Consider the following 16,951-nt stretch of genomic DNA (forward strand, 5'->3'; position numbering starts at 1 on the left):
GCCTCTGATTAACCAAGAAACTTGCAGCGGTTGCATTTGGTAACCATTTTCTAGAGTGATTCTCTGATTCTGGAGTTCTAAAGAATGGAAAATTTTAAAAAATGTTATTTGCCGAGAAGGTGTTTTGCCATTAGAAGAGTTGCTATAGGCAGGGGGTTTTGTAGCAGATGGGGTTTGTCAACTCTTTGGAAGGGGGTTAGTAACTCTCAAAAGTAGGGTTACCAATTTTCGGATGGACTTATCAAGTGCTTGAAAATTGGCCGAGGGTACTGGAGTTTTGGAAGAGGGTTTTCAAGTCTCTAGGATTGGGGTTATCTAGTATAAAAAATGGGGTCACCAATTTCCGAATGGGGTGATCAAGTCCCTAAAAATTGGCCAAGGGTACTAGAGTTTTGGAAGGGGGTTTTCTAGTCTCTGGGATTGGGGTTATCTAGTATAAAAAATGGGGTTACCAATTTCTGAATGGGCTTATCAAGTCCTTGAAAATTGGCCGAGGGTATTGGAGTTTTGGAAGAGGGTTTTCAAGTCTCTAGGATTGGGGTTATCAAGTATCAAAATGGGGTTACCAATTTCCGAATGGGCTTATCAAGTCCCTGAAAATTGGCCGAGCGTACTAGAGTTTTGGAAGGGGGTTTTCAAGTATTTGGGATTGGGGTTATCTAGTATCAAAATGGGGTTACCAACTTAAGAATGGGCTTATCAAGTCCCTTAAAATTTCCCAAGGGTATTGGACTTTTGGAAGGGGGTTTTCAAGTCTCTGGGGTTGGGGTTATCCAGTATCAAAATGGGGTTACTAAATTCCGAATGGGCTTATCAAGTCCCTTATGAACACGTTTTTGCTTCCTGTTTTTTTCACTCGTTCATTTTCACGTTTTTTTTCTTTCTATCGTACGATTAATCTTCCTCATCCTCCATTGAAAGGGAGAAGGAGAAATGCAAAACCCTAAAACAAATGAAAAACAAAACCTAGAAATTGAAAGATAGATGGGAATGAACTCACGTTTCAAAATTTTGAGTTTTCCCACCTCCAATGGTGGCTAAATGATGAAGAAGATGACTGGTAAGGTAAAAAAAAACAAAGTTGAAAATGAAAAAGTAAAAAAAAAAAGAGGGAAAGAAGATAGAAGAGGGAAAGTGGAAAAGCAAAACGTGTTGGTTAAGAAAATGGCATTTTCGTCCAGCTTTTAATGACAAGACCTCTTTTGTCCCTCGTTGATAATTTTTGAAAAGCATGGGTCTGTTGATAATTCCACCTAATTTTTGTTCCCCATTGGTAATTGATCCTTCGAATTTCAATCACTAAAAAAAAGTGGGCCCACTTTTAATTTTACACAAAATCTTTTGATTTCTGCTATGAGGATCCAAGGGTGGGCCCAACATCTCCACCGTTGGTCAATGAATGCATCATTGATACATACAATGGCCTTGATCTCGTGCCATGATCACGACCAGTAAAAATTAACACCAAAATATTAAGGGAGTGATACATCGACCCCCTGTGTCTCTATCTCTCTCCTCTTTCTCTCTCTCTAACCCAGAGAGAGAGAGAGAGAGAGAGAGAGAGAGAGAGAGAGAGAGAGAGAGAGAGAGAGAGAATCACCATGTGGGGGTCTATTTGTGAATTATCAAACTGGAACACCCTTATGGGGTGTTGGTTTGCATGAGAGAAAGAGAGGGAAGTTGCATGAGAAGGTGGTGGTTGAACATAGAGAGAGAGACCATGGGGTCTTTTACTTGGCATGAAGGAAGTTCTTCATGCGTTGTTCAACAACCACCCAACTTCTCTCTCTCCTTATATGTAAAAAGATGATGGAGGGAAGTAGGGGTGTAAACGTATCGAATTTGGAGCGGATATGGCTATATCCGAATTTGATTACAGTATACACTATCCGAATTCGGATTCGGATTCGGATTCGACGGATATTTAATATCTATTACCAAATTCGTATCTGTAGGATATTGTTCGAATTCGGATATTATCCGTATCCGTTTATCCGGTAAATTCGAACATTTTATTGCACCACTTTATCTTTTTTCTCCTACTTACTCGAATGAATTTTCCAAACTTTAAAAATAGACATCTACATTCTCTTCACAAAATTAACTCCCAAACCCTAAAATATATGAGATCATCTTCTTCCTTTTAAAACAAAGGCAGAGAGAGAGAGGGAGGCGATGGGGATGGATGATAGTGTTGGTAGTGGTCTTTGGGTTTTTCCTTTTTTTTTTTGTATATGATGGAATGAGTTTGGGCTATTTTGATGGAATGGGTTTGGGCTATTTTTGTTTTTATATATATTTTCTAAAAAGAATATTCACTTTTCTTATAGAAACAAAAGATAGTGTGTCATTACTAAAAATAAATATTAATGATATTATTAATAATAAATAAAAAGGATTTACTTCTCGGATTCGGATGTTAAACGGATCGAATATACCATTTACCAGATTCGCATCCGCTAAGAGCCGGATATCTCATAAACGGATTCGGATAATATCCGCTTGAAGCGGATTCGGATAATATTCGCTTTAAACGGATTCGGATGCGGGCGGTAATCGAATTTTCGAATATCCATTTACACCCCTAGAGGGAAGTTGCATGGGGGTGTTGGTTTGCATGAGAGAAAGAGAGAGGGAAGTTGCGAGAGAAGGTGGTGGTTGAACAATGCATGAAGAACTTCCTTCGTGCCAAGTAAAAGACCCCCGCGTGGTGATTCTCGGGTGGGGCACTGGGTCGAACATTTAATTGTATAATTTTTTGGAGATGGGCCTCATTGTATTTGAAAAACAAATGAACAGTTTAAAAGTAATTAAGCATACCTCATCTTACCCATGTACAAACACCGTATAAACTATATTAAAAAAAAAAAAAAAAAAAAAAAAAAAAAAACTCACATGGGCCGCCCTGTTAAAAGATCCAAACCGTTCATTTGTTGGCCTCAACATAAATAGGCATGCTAATGAAAATCTTCTCCATAGGATGATCCTAACCCTCTAATCTGCAGACGGACAACACCATATATAAACATATACATATCGAAGAGTTAGTATCATCCAATGGAGATTATTTTTGGGGATATGCTTATTTACATTGGGGCTCAACAAAAGAATGGTTTGGATCTTCGAAAAAGGTTGTTTGTAACAAATTTTGTAACAAATAAGTGTTATGTGGAGTCTGTAGTAGGTGCCTGTATTTTTTTTTAAAATAAAGTGCGGCCCACATTGTTCAAAGATCTAAACCAAGTGGTTGGTGGGGCCCACTTGTTTGGAGATCCAAACCGTTCATTTGTTAGGCCGCAATGTAAATAGCTTGTGCCCCCAAAATCATCTCTTTAGGATGATCCTAACCCTTCGATTTGTATACAGACGAAAACTATGTAACCCTCTTATCTGTAGATGGACGAAACCATCTACAAAGTACAAACCTCTACATATTGGAGTTTTGATTATTTTTGGGGGAAAGGCCTATTTACATAGACCTGGCAAAAGTGACCCGTGCCCCGGGGTCGACCCGGCCCACCCGCAAATTTGCGGGCACGGGTCTAAGTTTCCGTGACCCGTCAAAAACCAACCCGCGGGTGACCCAACCCGCAAAAACACGGGTCGGGTCGGGTCAACCCGCGGGCACCCGTGGGCACCCGCATTTTTATAGTATTTTTTAATCTTTTTGAGAATGTTATCATCACTGCTGTTTGTTTTTTATGAGTAACTCCTCACTTTATAAAAAGTACGGTATGTCCTGCAAGGATTATCCAAAGTTCCAAACCGTCCATTAGATGGGCCATACCCTAAATAGGTTATGCCCCAAAATTATTTCCATCGGTTGATTCTAACCCTCCGATCTATAGAGGGTTAGGATCAACCCTCTAACATTTAGATTGGAGGGATAGGATCATCCTATGGAAATGATTTTTGGAGCATAACCTATTTAGGCTATGGCCCAACTAATGGACGGTTTGGATCATCCTATGGTGTGGGCCATACATAAAGTGAGAGTGCCCAGTAGTGTTGATAACATTTAAATGTGGTTTTTATTTTATTAGAATTTGCTATCAAGCTTCTCCTTTGGCAATTTCTCGGCAAGTGGCCTTTGTGTATGCAAAGATGCGCCGCATCCAAATGTTGCTAAAATGTTCCGTAAAAAAGTAATCATTACACCACAAAAAGTAAATTAGCTAAATTATAAAGTTTTGAATGAAAAATTACCTAGAAAGAGTTATAAAATTTTAAAATTACGAAAAAAATACCAAATCACATATCGAAGGTTATGACAATTACGGGAAAAATAGAGGCTGCCAAATCAAAATAATTATTACAATCCCATATTTGTGGCATATTTGCGGGTGACCCGGCCCACCCGCGGCCGCGCGGGTCACGTAAATTTTAACCCGCCAAAATGCAGGTCATTTTCTCACCCGACCCGTGGACCCGCACCCGCATCACCCGCGGGTTGACCCGGCCCGACCCACCCGTTTGCCAGGTCTATAATTTACATTAGACCAAATAAGTGAAATGTTTGGATCTTCGAACAAGGTAGGTCCAATGAATTTTTTTAATAAATACATGTTACATGGTTTCCGTAAGTAGGTGCACATGATTTTTTTTAGAGTGGGACCTACCTTTTTCAAAGATCCCTCTCCTTCCTCCTTAGCGCCTTCCATACAATTAGGGCACATTGAGCTACCATGAATTTTTTGTCATGATAAATTGGTGTCTCCAGTGGAGATGAAGGTGAAGTCGCTAAAAATCAAGAAACAAAACACAGGAAACTAGTGTCTCCAGAGATGAGAAATGACAAAAAATTGGGAAACATAAAATTCTACTCAAAATAGGATAGGCTGTTTCCTGATTTTAGCCACTTCAACACTAGTTTCCTGATTTTTTTAGCCACTTCACCAGCTCTGCCCCTCTCTCACCACTTGGAGAAATGGATTCAACATGAAAAAAAACAAAATCTTGGCTGCCAATGTGCCCTTAGGCTCATGAATATTCCATGGAATAATTTTTCATGGTTTTCAAACATGACTTTATGTAGACGCAAATCTCTGGTTACACAATTCAAGGATAAGAAGCTAAAAAAATTGCAGTTCTTCCAGTTGGGCCATTTTCTTCTGAACTATTGCACATAAAATTGTAGCGTTTCCATGTACCCTAAGTTATGTTCATGGTCTAATCTTGTACCTAAATTCAAGAACATACAAGACATGTAGTTAGATGAACTTTTCACTGGTATTTTTCTTCAAGTACAGTTCGACTGGATAATGATATTTACAGAAAAGTAAATGGGTTTCTTAAGCTGTTTGCATCTGTAAATTTTTTCCTGATTCTGAAACTGAAGTTAAAGAGATTGTCGAAGAACCAACTAAATCGTCTGATCAATCCAACTCCGGCCGCTTGGCTCCTGATGAGGTCGAAATAAGCCCACATTCTCTGATACGTGAATGAATGCACCCCCACATTATCCGGTGATAATCTCTCCTTAATCTTTCTAAAACCAACTAAGCTGTTTGCATCTGTAAATTTTTTCCTGATTCTGAAACATAAGTTAAAGAGATTGTCGAAGAACCAACTAAATCGTCTGAATCCAACTCCGGCCGCTTGGCTCCTGATGAGGTCCATAAACAGAGGCCAATGTTCTGGAGAGAAGAAATAAGCCCCCATTCTCTGATACGTGAATGAATGCACCCCCACATTATCCGGTGATAATCTCTCCTTAATCTTTCTAAAACTGTCGTTATTTATGGTAATTGAAGAATTTTCCCCGGTAACACCCACCTCATGTTTCTTACATGCTTCCATGATCTGCCTGAGTAAAGACTCTGGACTCGAATATAATCCTTGAGGCTGGTTTTCATCACAGAGGTTCATACCTGTTTAAGTATAAATGATTAAATTAATTAAATACCACCAACTCTAACAGCTTAAGCTTAAGCTTATACTTGTGGAGTAATTGGTTGTTTCACATGGTATCAGAGCTATTGCCTCATTGCAGCTCAAAATCAAAGTTAGCAAAATGCGATTAGGCAAAAAATAAAATTAAATTAAAAAATGGGATGGGAAATGTTCAAGTTTAATACCGCGGTTAAAAAAAAAACATAGTTAAAAAACAAAAACACAAAAAAATGCGTTTAAAATGTAGTCATTTACAAAATATAATGGGGTAAAGTTGGAAAGTTGACAAAAAACACATTTAACACGTCTAATAAAAGGCACACAAATATTCACAAAAAAAATAAAAATAAAAAAATCCTTTTAAACCACGTTTTGTTGACTATGGTCAAAACCCAACAACTCCTTAATATTAAAAACCCATGTGCAAGGCCAACCCAAAAGAGAGCCCACATGTGAGGGTGGTGTTGAAGTATAAATGATTAAATAGGGATTTGCTAGGGTTCATCGCAAAAGGCATTTCGTAGATGGTTTAATGCATGTCAGAGCAGCCACACAGTTAATGAAGACAAGAATGAGCCTATGTGGCTGCTCTGGCATGCAACTGACCATCTGCGAAATGCCTTTTGAGATGGGCCCTAGCAAATCCCGATTAAATAATAACACCAACTCTAACAGCTTAAGCTTTTGGAGTAATAGGTTGTTTCAACATACCAGGCAAGATCATTTGACATGAATTCCTAGCAAACATCTCAGCTACAGCATTGTATCCTTCTCTGGTGGCCGTGTTATGGAATCCAGCGGTCAACTCCGACGGGTGAGACCGGGTTTTGTACCATGAATGCATGAGTGGGACTTTGCCGGAGAGCATGACCGGAGAATCGCGGAATATCGCCGAGGCAAGAGAGAGAAGGCGGTTGCCATGAGATAAGAGCTGGCTGGAGTACCTGTTAGAGTATAAAAAATTAAATAACACCACCTCTGTTGGGACAAATTGGTATGGTGGATGAAGTGTTTAGAACCAAGAAAGAGAATGAGGAAGAGAAGTAGGCAAGGCAAGCAAAAGGCTTTCTCTTAAAGACTTTAATTTCCCCACTTATGCAGGTGGCTACCATGGAAATAAGTCCCGAGGATACAATGCCTACACTAAGAACAAGGGTTGCACCCCAAGTTGCCCTTGAAATAATAAGAAAAATAGAGAAGAGTAAAAGTGAACGAAAACTATTTCAAATGAGACCCCAACCCTTCTTTTATAGGATATGAAGGCAACCCTTCAAATGAATGTACCCTTTTATTTTGAAAAATAACACCTTTTTACAACACAAGTGTCTTTTGATTGGAAATACCATTTCGCACGGAGAGAAGTGTCTCTTTGTAAAAACACATTTTTCTATTGTAAAAAATAGAATATTTTAAAAATATCCAACAACCTCTACCAACTTAGGCTTTGGAGTAATGTCCTCGGTTCAAAACCCAACAATTCCTTAAGAGCTAAAATCCACGTGCATGGCCAACCCTAAAATAAAGGGGCCACACGCGAGGGGAGTGTTTAAGTATGAATGATTAAATAACACCAACTCTTAACAGTTAAATCTTTTGGCATAATTGCTTGTTTACCAAGAGAGGAAGAAATGGCCGTATGGAGTCTCCCACGAACCTCCGTTTTCCCTGAAGAAGCTGTTAGAGTCTGGTGACTGGTCGGAGGCCGGAGTGTCATGTGGGCCAGAGTGGCCCCAACAAGAGTTTCCGGTGGTTTCAGCGTGTTGTTTTAAGTGGTTGAGCATGTGTTTGTCATAGCATTGGAATTCTCCGACTCCCGGATTCTGACGACTGCCTCTCACCGACGGGATGGAGGGATAACGGAGCTCGCCGTCCGGCCCCAGACCCACAGTGATGTCCTGTGAATTACAAGTACCATTTTAAGTTTGAGTTTCAGTAGGAAATAAGGAACTTAATTTGATAGAGACATCCTCTATATTTTTTTAGTAAAGAATCTAAAATTTAGAAGCCTTTTTCGATAATTTTCCCTGTAACCTTTGACACCATTCAAGGTTTGAACTTACGAATAAGAAGTCTTATAATTTGCTTTATTTGAAAAAAACAGTCTTGTAAATTAGTCTTCTAGTTTGACAATTTACAAATAGAGTCATCACATTTGAGTGAATTTTGCAAACAGTCTTCTAAATTAGTCTTCTAGTTTGACAATTTACAAATAAAGTCATCACATTTGAGTGAATTTTGCAAATCAGGTCATGCCATCAATTTGTGACCTAAATAAGGCGGGGTTGGTTACTAGAATTTTTTTTAAGCATAAAAAGACCAAAATAACCTTATACATGAAAAGTCGAAAATTACCTTGTAAAATGACAAAAATACTCGTAATGCTAAATGATGTATTTTGATAGGGTGTGTCACGCCAACTCAAGCCCATGCTTAGGGTGGCCCCATGACTTTACCCCTCATGTTTTGATGGGGAAGCTCATTCTTTTACACCCATGCATACCATGGGGCAAGAATGCCAGTATATCATATAATATATATGTTAAACAGAATCCTGGACGATGTGGGTGCGCCAGATGGCACCCATCTAAAAAAATCGTAAAACTCTCTCTATAAGGTGATATATTTGGATTGTAGAAAAAATCTCATCATATCCCATGTTTGAAGCAAAATTGTTTCTATCACTCAATATCCCACGTATATTCACAAAATTGTTTCCATTTATTGCAGAAAAAATCTCCACTATGTCCCACGATTTTAGCAAAATTGTTTCTATCTTTCAATATCCTACGTATATTGGCAAAATTTTGGCGAATTATTTATTTTTTACCCCACGCATAGCACGGGTTGTCCACTAGGGTAGAAATGAAATTCCCATATCACTGAGGTATTTTGGTCTTTTTACAAGGTAATCACATATAAGGATATTTTGATCTTTTTATGAATCTAAACAATATGACATGGGGGTTTTGGTCACAAACTTATGGCATGACCGGATTTACAAAATTGACTCAAATGTGATTACTCTGCTTCTAAATTGTGAAACTGACTGTATTTGTAAATAAAGCAAAGTAGTAGACTTCCTTTCGACCTTCTCATCGACCCCGGTTTAATTTGAAACTTAAAAATAAGAAAACAGGTTCAAATATCAAATTCCAGCTTTGTGATTTTGCTTACCGTGATCGTAGAGCCCATGAAACCTGAAAAAGAAGATCTAAAGCTCTCCATGAATTCCTTGAAAACTCGCATAGGTGTCTTTCCTTCAAGCACCGGGACATCATCAACTCCCAAAGACAAACACTCTCTGTAACGCCTTCCGGCCCGATCCGCAAAGAAGATATCAGGCCGGGTTTCACCGATCCGAGACACCCATATCGGGAGCGGAATGGCGGGATCAGTAGAGGCATGGAAACAGAGCGAGATACGGAGCTTGAGGCCCGCGTCTCGGACCATGTCGGCGAGGGTAAGGTAGGCAGACCAGTCATATTTTCCGGCTTCTTCTTTTTCTACAATTCCCCACCAGATGGGAAGCTCAACTCCCTCTATGTTTAGAAGCTTCAAGGCCTTCAATCCAGCAGTAATGGCTCTGCTAAGGTTAATGTTATTGCAGTGGGAAACTACGTCTAATGGAAGCCCAACGAATAACCGAACGCGATCATCTGCCTGGAAAAATATAAACAAAAGAGTTATCAAAACAGAAGATTGAAACGGTTTGGTCCAAACTGGTTCAAGTACTATGGTTTGAACCATAGTTACCAAGGTGGGAAACGAATTCGGGAAACGAAACGTGAAATGCTTGAAAACAATATTATGAGAAACGAGAAACGAGAAAACAATAGAAAATCGTACAAGAAACGTCTTAGGAAAACATTAGAAACGTTTCAGAAACGATAGAACAAGACACACATGAAACACAATGAAAACACGAAATATGTGGTATTGTAGATTTACATTTTGTTTATTTCAAATTTCTATTTGAATTTTTCTTATTTTTATTTTTCTTACAATATATGCTATTGTTTTCTTTTTTAATATCTATTCCACAATTTTTGATGTGTTTTTTTCTAAAATGATTTTCGTAAGTTTCACATATGTTTCCTACACGTTTCACATGCGTTTTCTACGAGTGTTGCATACGTTTATTGTGCATTGCACACATGATTCACATAAGTTTCTCATATGTTCCTATGCATTTTGAAAACATTTCTCCAATTTTTTATCATATTTCGGAAACATTTCCGAAACGTGTTTCCCACGTTCTAGGGGAAACGAGTTTCCCACCCACGAGAAACATGTTTTAGGGGAAACGGGTTTCCCACCCGCCCAAGGAGTTTCCGGCAACTATGGTTTGAACTGGTTTGAGCAGTGATTTGAGTAGCATACATATCATAAATAAACCATGGGAAATGATATCAGAACAACCATGTTATGATATTTGCACTAACTCATTTTGTCTCTTATATTTAAAGAGCTATCAAAGGTCATTACACTTCATAAGAGTAAGCCAATTAAAAAAGAAAAGACAAGCTGGATTTGTGCAATTATTAAAACACGGTTAAAAGAGAAAAGACAACCTGTCTCCTATTAAAACACGGCTATCAACAGGTGCATGGTTTTGGATCATTAAAAAAGTGGGCCCACTTGTAATTTAACACATAAAATCTGTCATTATGTGTTATATTTTCAATCTAACTCTTCCCCATGTTTATATGTTTGGCAGACGGATAAGCATGGTATAAACAAATCCTTAGTTGTCTAATTTTCAATCATTTTTTAGTTAATAAATCTACCGATATCCCTACCAATAAAACATGGGTGATATTTTTTCGCACCCCCTGTATTATAAATCACACTCCTTTTAACGTGATTTGACGTCAAAAAGCGTTAAATTCTGCCGACAATTCACATTAACAGGGGTGCGTATTATTCTACCGGGGTGCGAAAAAATCATCTCCCTAAAACATATAGTATAATGCAATAAGTATAATGCAATATATATATATATATATATATATATACTAGTAAAAAGCCAGTGCAATGCACGGGCTGACAAAGAACTGTATAGACCACATCATAGGTTGATCCAAACCGTCCATGAGATGGAACACAACATCAATAGGTTGTGGCCGTAAAATCATTTCTATAGGCTGATCCTAGCCCTCCAATCTATAGAGGTTTCCATAATATGTTGTTCCTCTTAAGGTCTCCGGAATTCGTAAATATTTTTAAAGGTGTCCAGCATTCATAATATCCTAAAAAAAATATTCAGGAGAAATAGTTTTTTCGTAATTGTCATATTGCTATACATCTTCTTTGTAGTTTGTCCCGTAATTGTCATATATTGGTACCCTTTGTCTCTAATTTGTCCAAGAAAAAAAGTCACTATGTGGACTTTGTCCACTTGTTTGTTAATTACAAACGCATAAAGGAGGGGTGTAGAATTGAAATTATGTGGCTTTAATGGGTGCCTTTGTTACAAAGCATAAAGGAGGGGGTGGGATTGAAAATATGTGGGTTGAATAGATGCTTTGTTAAAAAAGTAAAAAAGTGATGTGTAATTCTCAAGTGGCCATTAAATGCTAAGAGAGAGAGAGAGAGAGAGAGAGCCATCATTATGGGTGGAAAAACTTTCCCAAATTGCTTTCCTAGAAAAGATGAATGACAAAATGGAAAGTTACGTGCTTAGTATATATACTAGTAAAAAACCCGTGCGATGCACGGACCGACAAAGACCCGTACGGACGACATTAGCGGTTGATCCAAACCGTCGATGTAATGGAACACAACATCAATAGGTCGTGCCCGTAAAATCAGTTCCATAGGCTGATCCTAGCCCTCCAAGCCCATAATATGGTGTTCCTCTTCAGGTGCCCGGAATTCGTAAATTTTTTGCAAAGTGTTCCGGAGTCGTAAGATCCCCAAAAAATTCATCGGAAAGTAGTTTGTTCTTAATTGTCATATTTCGATATACCTCCTCTCTGTAGTTTGTTTCGTAATTGTCATATACAGGCACCCGTGGTCCGTAACTTCCTTACAAAACTTTAATAAGTAATGATTATTATCGGTAGCTTCTTTTTGGTACTTATTATTGCTAGCCACCTTTCCGGACATAGTATTTCCATGAGGTTTTTCAACACGGCTAATAAGACAAATCTCTGAACACACAATTGCAAAGGACGGGCGAGACGTAGCCTACGAAGAAGGTGGCTAGCAGATCATGACTGAAATCATGGGCGGAAAAACTTTTCCAAAATTTCTTTTCTTGGAATAGACAAATGACATTTTGGAAAGTTAGTTGCATAGTATATATACTAGTAAAAAAACCCGTGCATCCCGACAAAGAACCAGACGACATCAGCGGTTGATCCAAACCGTCGATGTGATGGAACACAACATCAATAGGTCGTGCCCGTAAAATCAGTTCCATAGGCTGATCCTAGCCCTCCAAGCTATAGAGGTTTCCATAATATGGTGTTCCTCTTCAGGTGCCCGGAATTCGTAAATTTTTCATCAAAATCGTCAAAGTCTGCAACAATTCACATTAAAAGCAGTGCGAATTATCCTACAGTGGATGCGACTATATCATCTCCCAAAATATAGTTGAAATGGCGATAGATGGCAAAAAAACAAGGGAGGTGATAAATTCGCATGCCACTGTAAAGCGAAATTGAAGTAAAAAAGCGTCAAGAAGCGTCAATTCACGTTACAGGGGTGTGAACCATCCTAGAGTGGGTGCGAATTTATCATCACCCATATAAATTTCACATATAAAATTGAAAAAAATAAAAAAAATCAGTAAAAAATTCGTGATAACCTGAAAGCATAAAAACAGAGCATATACCTTTTTTTGAAGCGATCTTCTTCCAATGGATTTATTATTGCCTACAAATGTCTCAGATACAGAGATCTCTGATCTAACTTGGATCGACTCTCTTTTCCATTTCCTCGTCAGATCGAAACAGATCCGATCAGTTTTCAGGTACATCTGCTTCGAGTTACACAATCCGACCTTCCAAATCGGAGATTCCTTCTTCCCAACACTTGTCTGAGAACAAGAAAATACGGAAATCTCCATCCAAATTTCTAATTAAACAACTTCAGAGAGAAGCCAAAAAAATCCTCAAAGAAGACAAAATAGGACTCTTTACAGCTAAAAATTATGCAAACTTCACAGAAAAGGGTTGATCTATGTAAACAAAGGGATCTGAAGCTCTATATGCAAGCTCAAATTACAGAAAAAAAAAAAATTAGGTTAAAAAAAAAACATAAAATTGCAAGGAAAATCAGAAACTTGAAAACAAAGTTTCAAGGAAAATGGATGATGGGCTACTTTGAGTGTTTACTTTATAGAGAAGGATGAAGGAGTTTTTTGAGGAAATAAAAGTCCAAAATTATTTCCACGTGTCGCCTTCCTGTAGGATAAACTTTAGCCGCATAAATATACTAGGTTTTTTCTAATCCTCGGTTAGAGGCAGAATTCTAGCCTTTTCTAAAAGAGGAATTCTAGACTGAAGAGAGCGCTCGCAAAAACAGAGGTGAAAGGGCTCTCCTACTGGCTCCTACGCCTCCGTCGTACATTAATATCGGCTGAAAGTCAAACATAATGGTGATGTGCAGCTAATGGGGGAGCCCTTTCTGTCTTTCACCTCTCTTTTGCAGGGGCTCTCTTCAGTTTAGACTTCCTCCACTCCTCCTGTAGTACATTCACGCTCGCCTTTGTAACCTGATTTGACGTGAAAAGTGAGGCAACTTTATGTCAAATCACACTATAAGGGGAGCTTTCAAGCACGGTTTTAAATTTCAACCGAAATTCAAAATTTCAGATTTCGGTGATGACCGAAACGAAAAGGTATAGAAACTGAAATTTACAAAATTTCTATTAAAATAATAATTTTTTATTTCGTTAATTAATTTCCAACGAAATTACCGATCGAAATTTCGTCCCTAAAATCCCGGATTTTGTGCGTCAAAACCAAATTTCGCTCGAAATTTAAGATTTGGGCTGCAATTTTGGTTTCGGATAACTCCAAAATTTTAGCCGAAACCGAAATTTAAAACCATGCTCTCAAGTAATGCAGGGGAGTGAAAATATCATCACCCTAAAAAAATTATGTATTTTTTTATCCCATTACAATTCAAGGAATGTTTTATCTTAAACAATGAATATGTCTGTTTTTTCAGCTACTTCTCACACTATCCTCACTCATGCCCTATTAATTCTCTCCCACTCATCACCACTTGATAAACTAATAATCCATTGAAAAAATTTCATGGTTGCCAAACATGTCCGTATAGTTTACTGTAAGACAACGATCAGGGTTTTTCAATGGGCTAAGATGGTCTGATGGGTCCGAATGTTAACGGACGGGATTTGGGTACTACAACTGCATACGACAGTGTACATATTCCATTGGATACATATCCTAAGGTTTTAAATTATTCTATATCTTGACACAGACGTAGCTTCAAAATTCAATTGAGCGTCTTGAATCCGAATCGGGCAGAAATGATATCGGGGTGGAATTATGCAGGAAACAATGTCAGAATCGGTTTCCAACCCTAATTCGTTGTATTCTGATTCCTTCCCAGTTGTTTTGAAATTTTTATTGAAATATTTTGGAATTAAATTCTTTCTTTTAATAGGAATCGGATTAGGGTATTTCTGATTCTACATTCCACGGCCAATTGTTGCATGCAAGAGCACCTCAGATGAATTAAATGAATAAGACAAAATTTGCTGAAAAGTGAGCCTATGTGGCTGCTCTCACGTGCGACAGCCATCCGCAAAATGCTTTTCTTCGATGGTCCCTAGAAATAGTTCACTCCTAATATGGAAGTGAAATATTCGTCCCACTTTTACTTGGGACACCTCCCTCCAATGCATTTATGACTACTCTTTTATATAAGAAGGGGCGAATATATTTTCCCCACTCTTAAATGTGATTAAGCAATGAGGGGCATGGCATGAAAATAGTTTATGAGAAAACGAAGGGTATTTAGCTGGCAAAGGGACTTTACGTGGAAGGTAAGTTACCCTTTTGTTTTTTGTGTGTGCTTAGAATACATATGGAGGAGAAGGCTCCGTGCGACAAAATACCCACGCATTGCTGACTCATCCTTTGCTATATTTCCAAAAGTACTGTGGTTCCACTTCATAGGGTGATCTAAACCGTCCATTTGTAGGGACTCAATGAAAATAGGCTGTACCATGTAAATAATCTTCATAGAATGACACTAATCCTATGATCCACGTAGGTTTTTATAATATGCAGTCCCTCAACAGATTGAAGGGTTAGGATCATCCTATTTAGACTGTGGCCCAACAAAATGAACCGTTTGGATCAAACTATCAAGTGAGCCCAACTGTACTTTTTTTAAAAACACCGAGGATTAGGATTATTCTATGGAAAAGGGTCTAATATATGGTTTAGATTATCCAAATAAGTAGGCCCCACAATACTAAAATCTCTCTAACTAACCTTCCAAGTAGACCTGGCAAACGCGACCCCTGCCCGTTGGTCGACCCAACCCAGACGCAAATTTGCTGGTACGGATGGGGTTTTTAGTGACCCGTCAAAACCGATCCGACGGTGACCCAACCCTTAAAAACTCAGGTCGGGTTGCGTCAACCCACGGGCATCCGCGGTTTTTTGGATTTTTTTTGACATTTTTATTTTAAAAGATAAAATGAGTGTAGCCATTGAGCCCTAAAACGAGCTCTTCTTATTTCCATTTGTATTTTCCCCCCAAAATCTCCAAGAACCCATTTTTCCGTCAAATTCCTTCCGCAAATGGCCGTAGCAGTCTGATGAGTTGTTGAATTTGGGGAATGGGAATAAGGTGATTCCAGTGGGAGAGATTAGGAGTAGCGGAGGTGAAGGTAATTGTAGAGATTAGACCTGGCAAACGAGTGGGTTGTGTGAGTCGGGACGCGTGATGCACTGATGCTAATCCTTTTTGCAGAAAAAAATTGATCGTTGTAGAAAGGGCACGTGCTTCTGGTGGGCTTGATCGTTGATACTCAACAGTGAGCAGGATCTCTACATGAATTTGGGGAATGGGAATAAAGGAAAAAATTGATTCTCAATAGTGAGCAGGATCACTACACCTTTTGCAGAAAAAATTGCTGGTCGACCCGACCCACGCGCACTGGGTACGGGTCACCGGTTGATGACCCACATGACCCGCGGGTCGACCCGACCCGACCCACTCGTTTGCCAGGTCTACTTCCAAGAGGCTTGTTTATTTGGATAAGGGCTGTCTTTATCAGTAATAAAACGCTGCAAACAGCAACACAAAGGTTCTAATGAGAGACAAAGTTGGATCTAGGGGTGGCCAACCGGTTCGGTTCTCGGTTCTTGGTTACTTTTTTGTTCGGTTCTGGGTTCCGGGTTCCATGAACGGTAAGACCGAACTGAACCATAGTACATAGTAGGACCGAACTGAACCGGACCGAACATAATCGGTTCGGTCCGGTCCGGTTCTCCGGTTCTAATGGCTAATTACTAATTATAATTTATAAAACCTTTTAATTAAAGTTATAATATATGTTAATTTCTTATTATAAGAATAGTATTAACTATTACTTATTAATATTATAACTAATTTATATTAATAAGTATATGTATAATAGAAATATAAAAAATATTATATATATATATATATATATATATATATATATATATATATATTCAAATAGTTCGGTTCTTCGGTTCCAGAACCGAACCAAGAACATTAGACCCGGAACCAAACCGAATAAGTTCGGTTCTTCATCAGTGGAACCAACCCATACTCAAAGTATTTTCTAAACAGTTCGGTTCGGGTTTTTTATTCAGGTCTGGTTCGGTTCTGGCCATCCCTAGTTGGATCAAAGATCGCGCAATAGTGGGCTCCATTTGCTGAGAGGGCTTAGGAAGTGATGAGATCAAGTGGACCCGCCTCTTGTCTAATTTGCTTAGGGGGTTTTAGGAACTCTATAGGACTTTAGAAAATCCATTTTGCAGCTCACTTTTACAGTAAATACCACCTCTGAATTAAATGAATAAGACAAAATCTGTTAGTA

At 38.6% G+C, this 16,951-nt stretch overlaps 1 protein-coding gene across 1 annotated transcript; it reads right to left on the reverse strand.

Annotated features, from left to right (window-relative positions):
• Positions 1-5,046: 5,046 nt before the first annotated feature.
• On the reverse strand, positions 5,047-13,193 carry BMY3 (beta-amylase 3). Its single transcript, XM_077376472.1, has 5 exons — positions 12,731-13,193; positions 9,067-9,552; positions 7,507-7,787; positions 6,604-6,836; positions 5,047-5,870 (listed from the first exon to the last, which is right to left on the reverse strand). Exons 1-5 carry the CDS (start codon positions 12,962-12,964, stop codon positions 5,269-5,271), a joined length of 1,836 nt encoding a protein of 611 aa, XP_077232587.1. The 5' UTR covers positions 12,965-13,193; the 3' UTR covers positions 5,047-5,268.
• Positions 13,194-16,951: the final 3,758 nt, after the last annotated feature.

This window comes from Tasmannia lanceolata, unplaced genomic scaffold (assembly GCF_043159265.1).
Source record: "Tasmannia lanceolata isolate RefF3 unplaced genomic scaffold, GAP_Taslan_0.1 ptg000002l, whole genome shotgun sequence".
NCBI classification, from domain to species: domain Eukaryota; kingdom Viridiplantae; phylum Streptophyta; class Magnoliopsida; order Canellales; family Winteraceae; genus Tasmannia; species Tasmannia lanceolata.

Coding starts and splice junctions, on each gene's coding strand:
- BMY3 (XM_077376472.1), bottom strand. CDS start 12,964: ATGGAGATTTCCGTATTTTCTTGTTCTCAGACAAGTGTTGGGAAGAAG. Junction 7,788..9,066: donor TCATGGGCTCTACGATCACG/GTAAGCAAAATC, acceptor TGTAATTCACAG/GACATCACTGTGGGTCTGGG. Junction 5,871..6,603: donor ATGTCAAATGATCTTGCCTG/GTATGTTGAAAC, acceptor ATACTTAAACAG/GTATGAACCTCTGTGATGAA.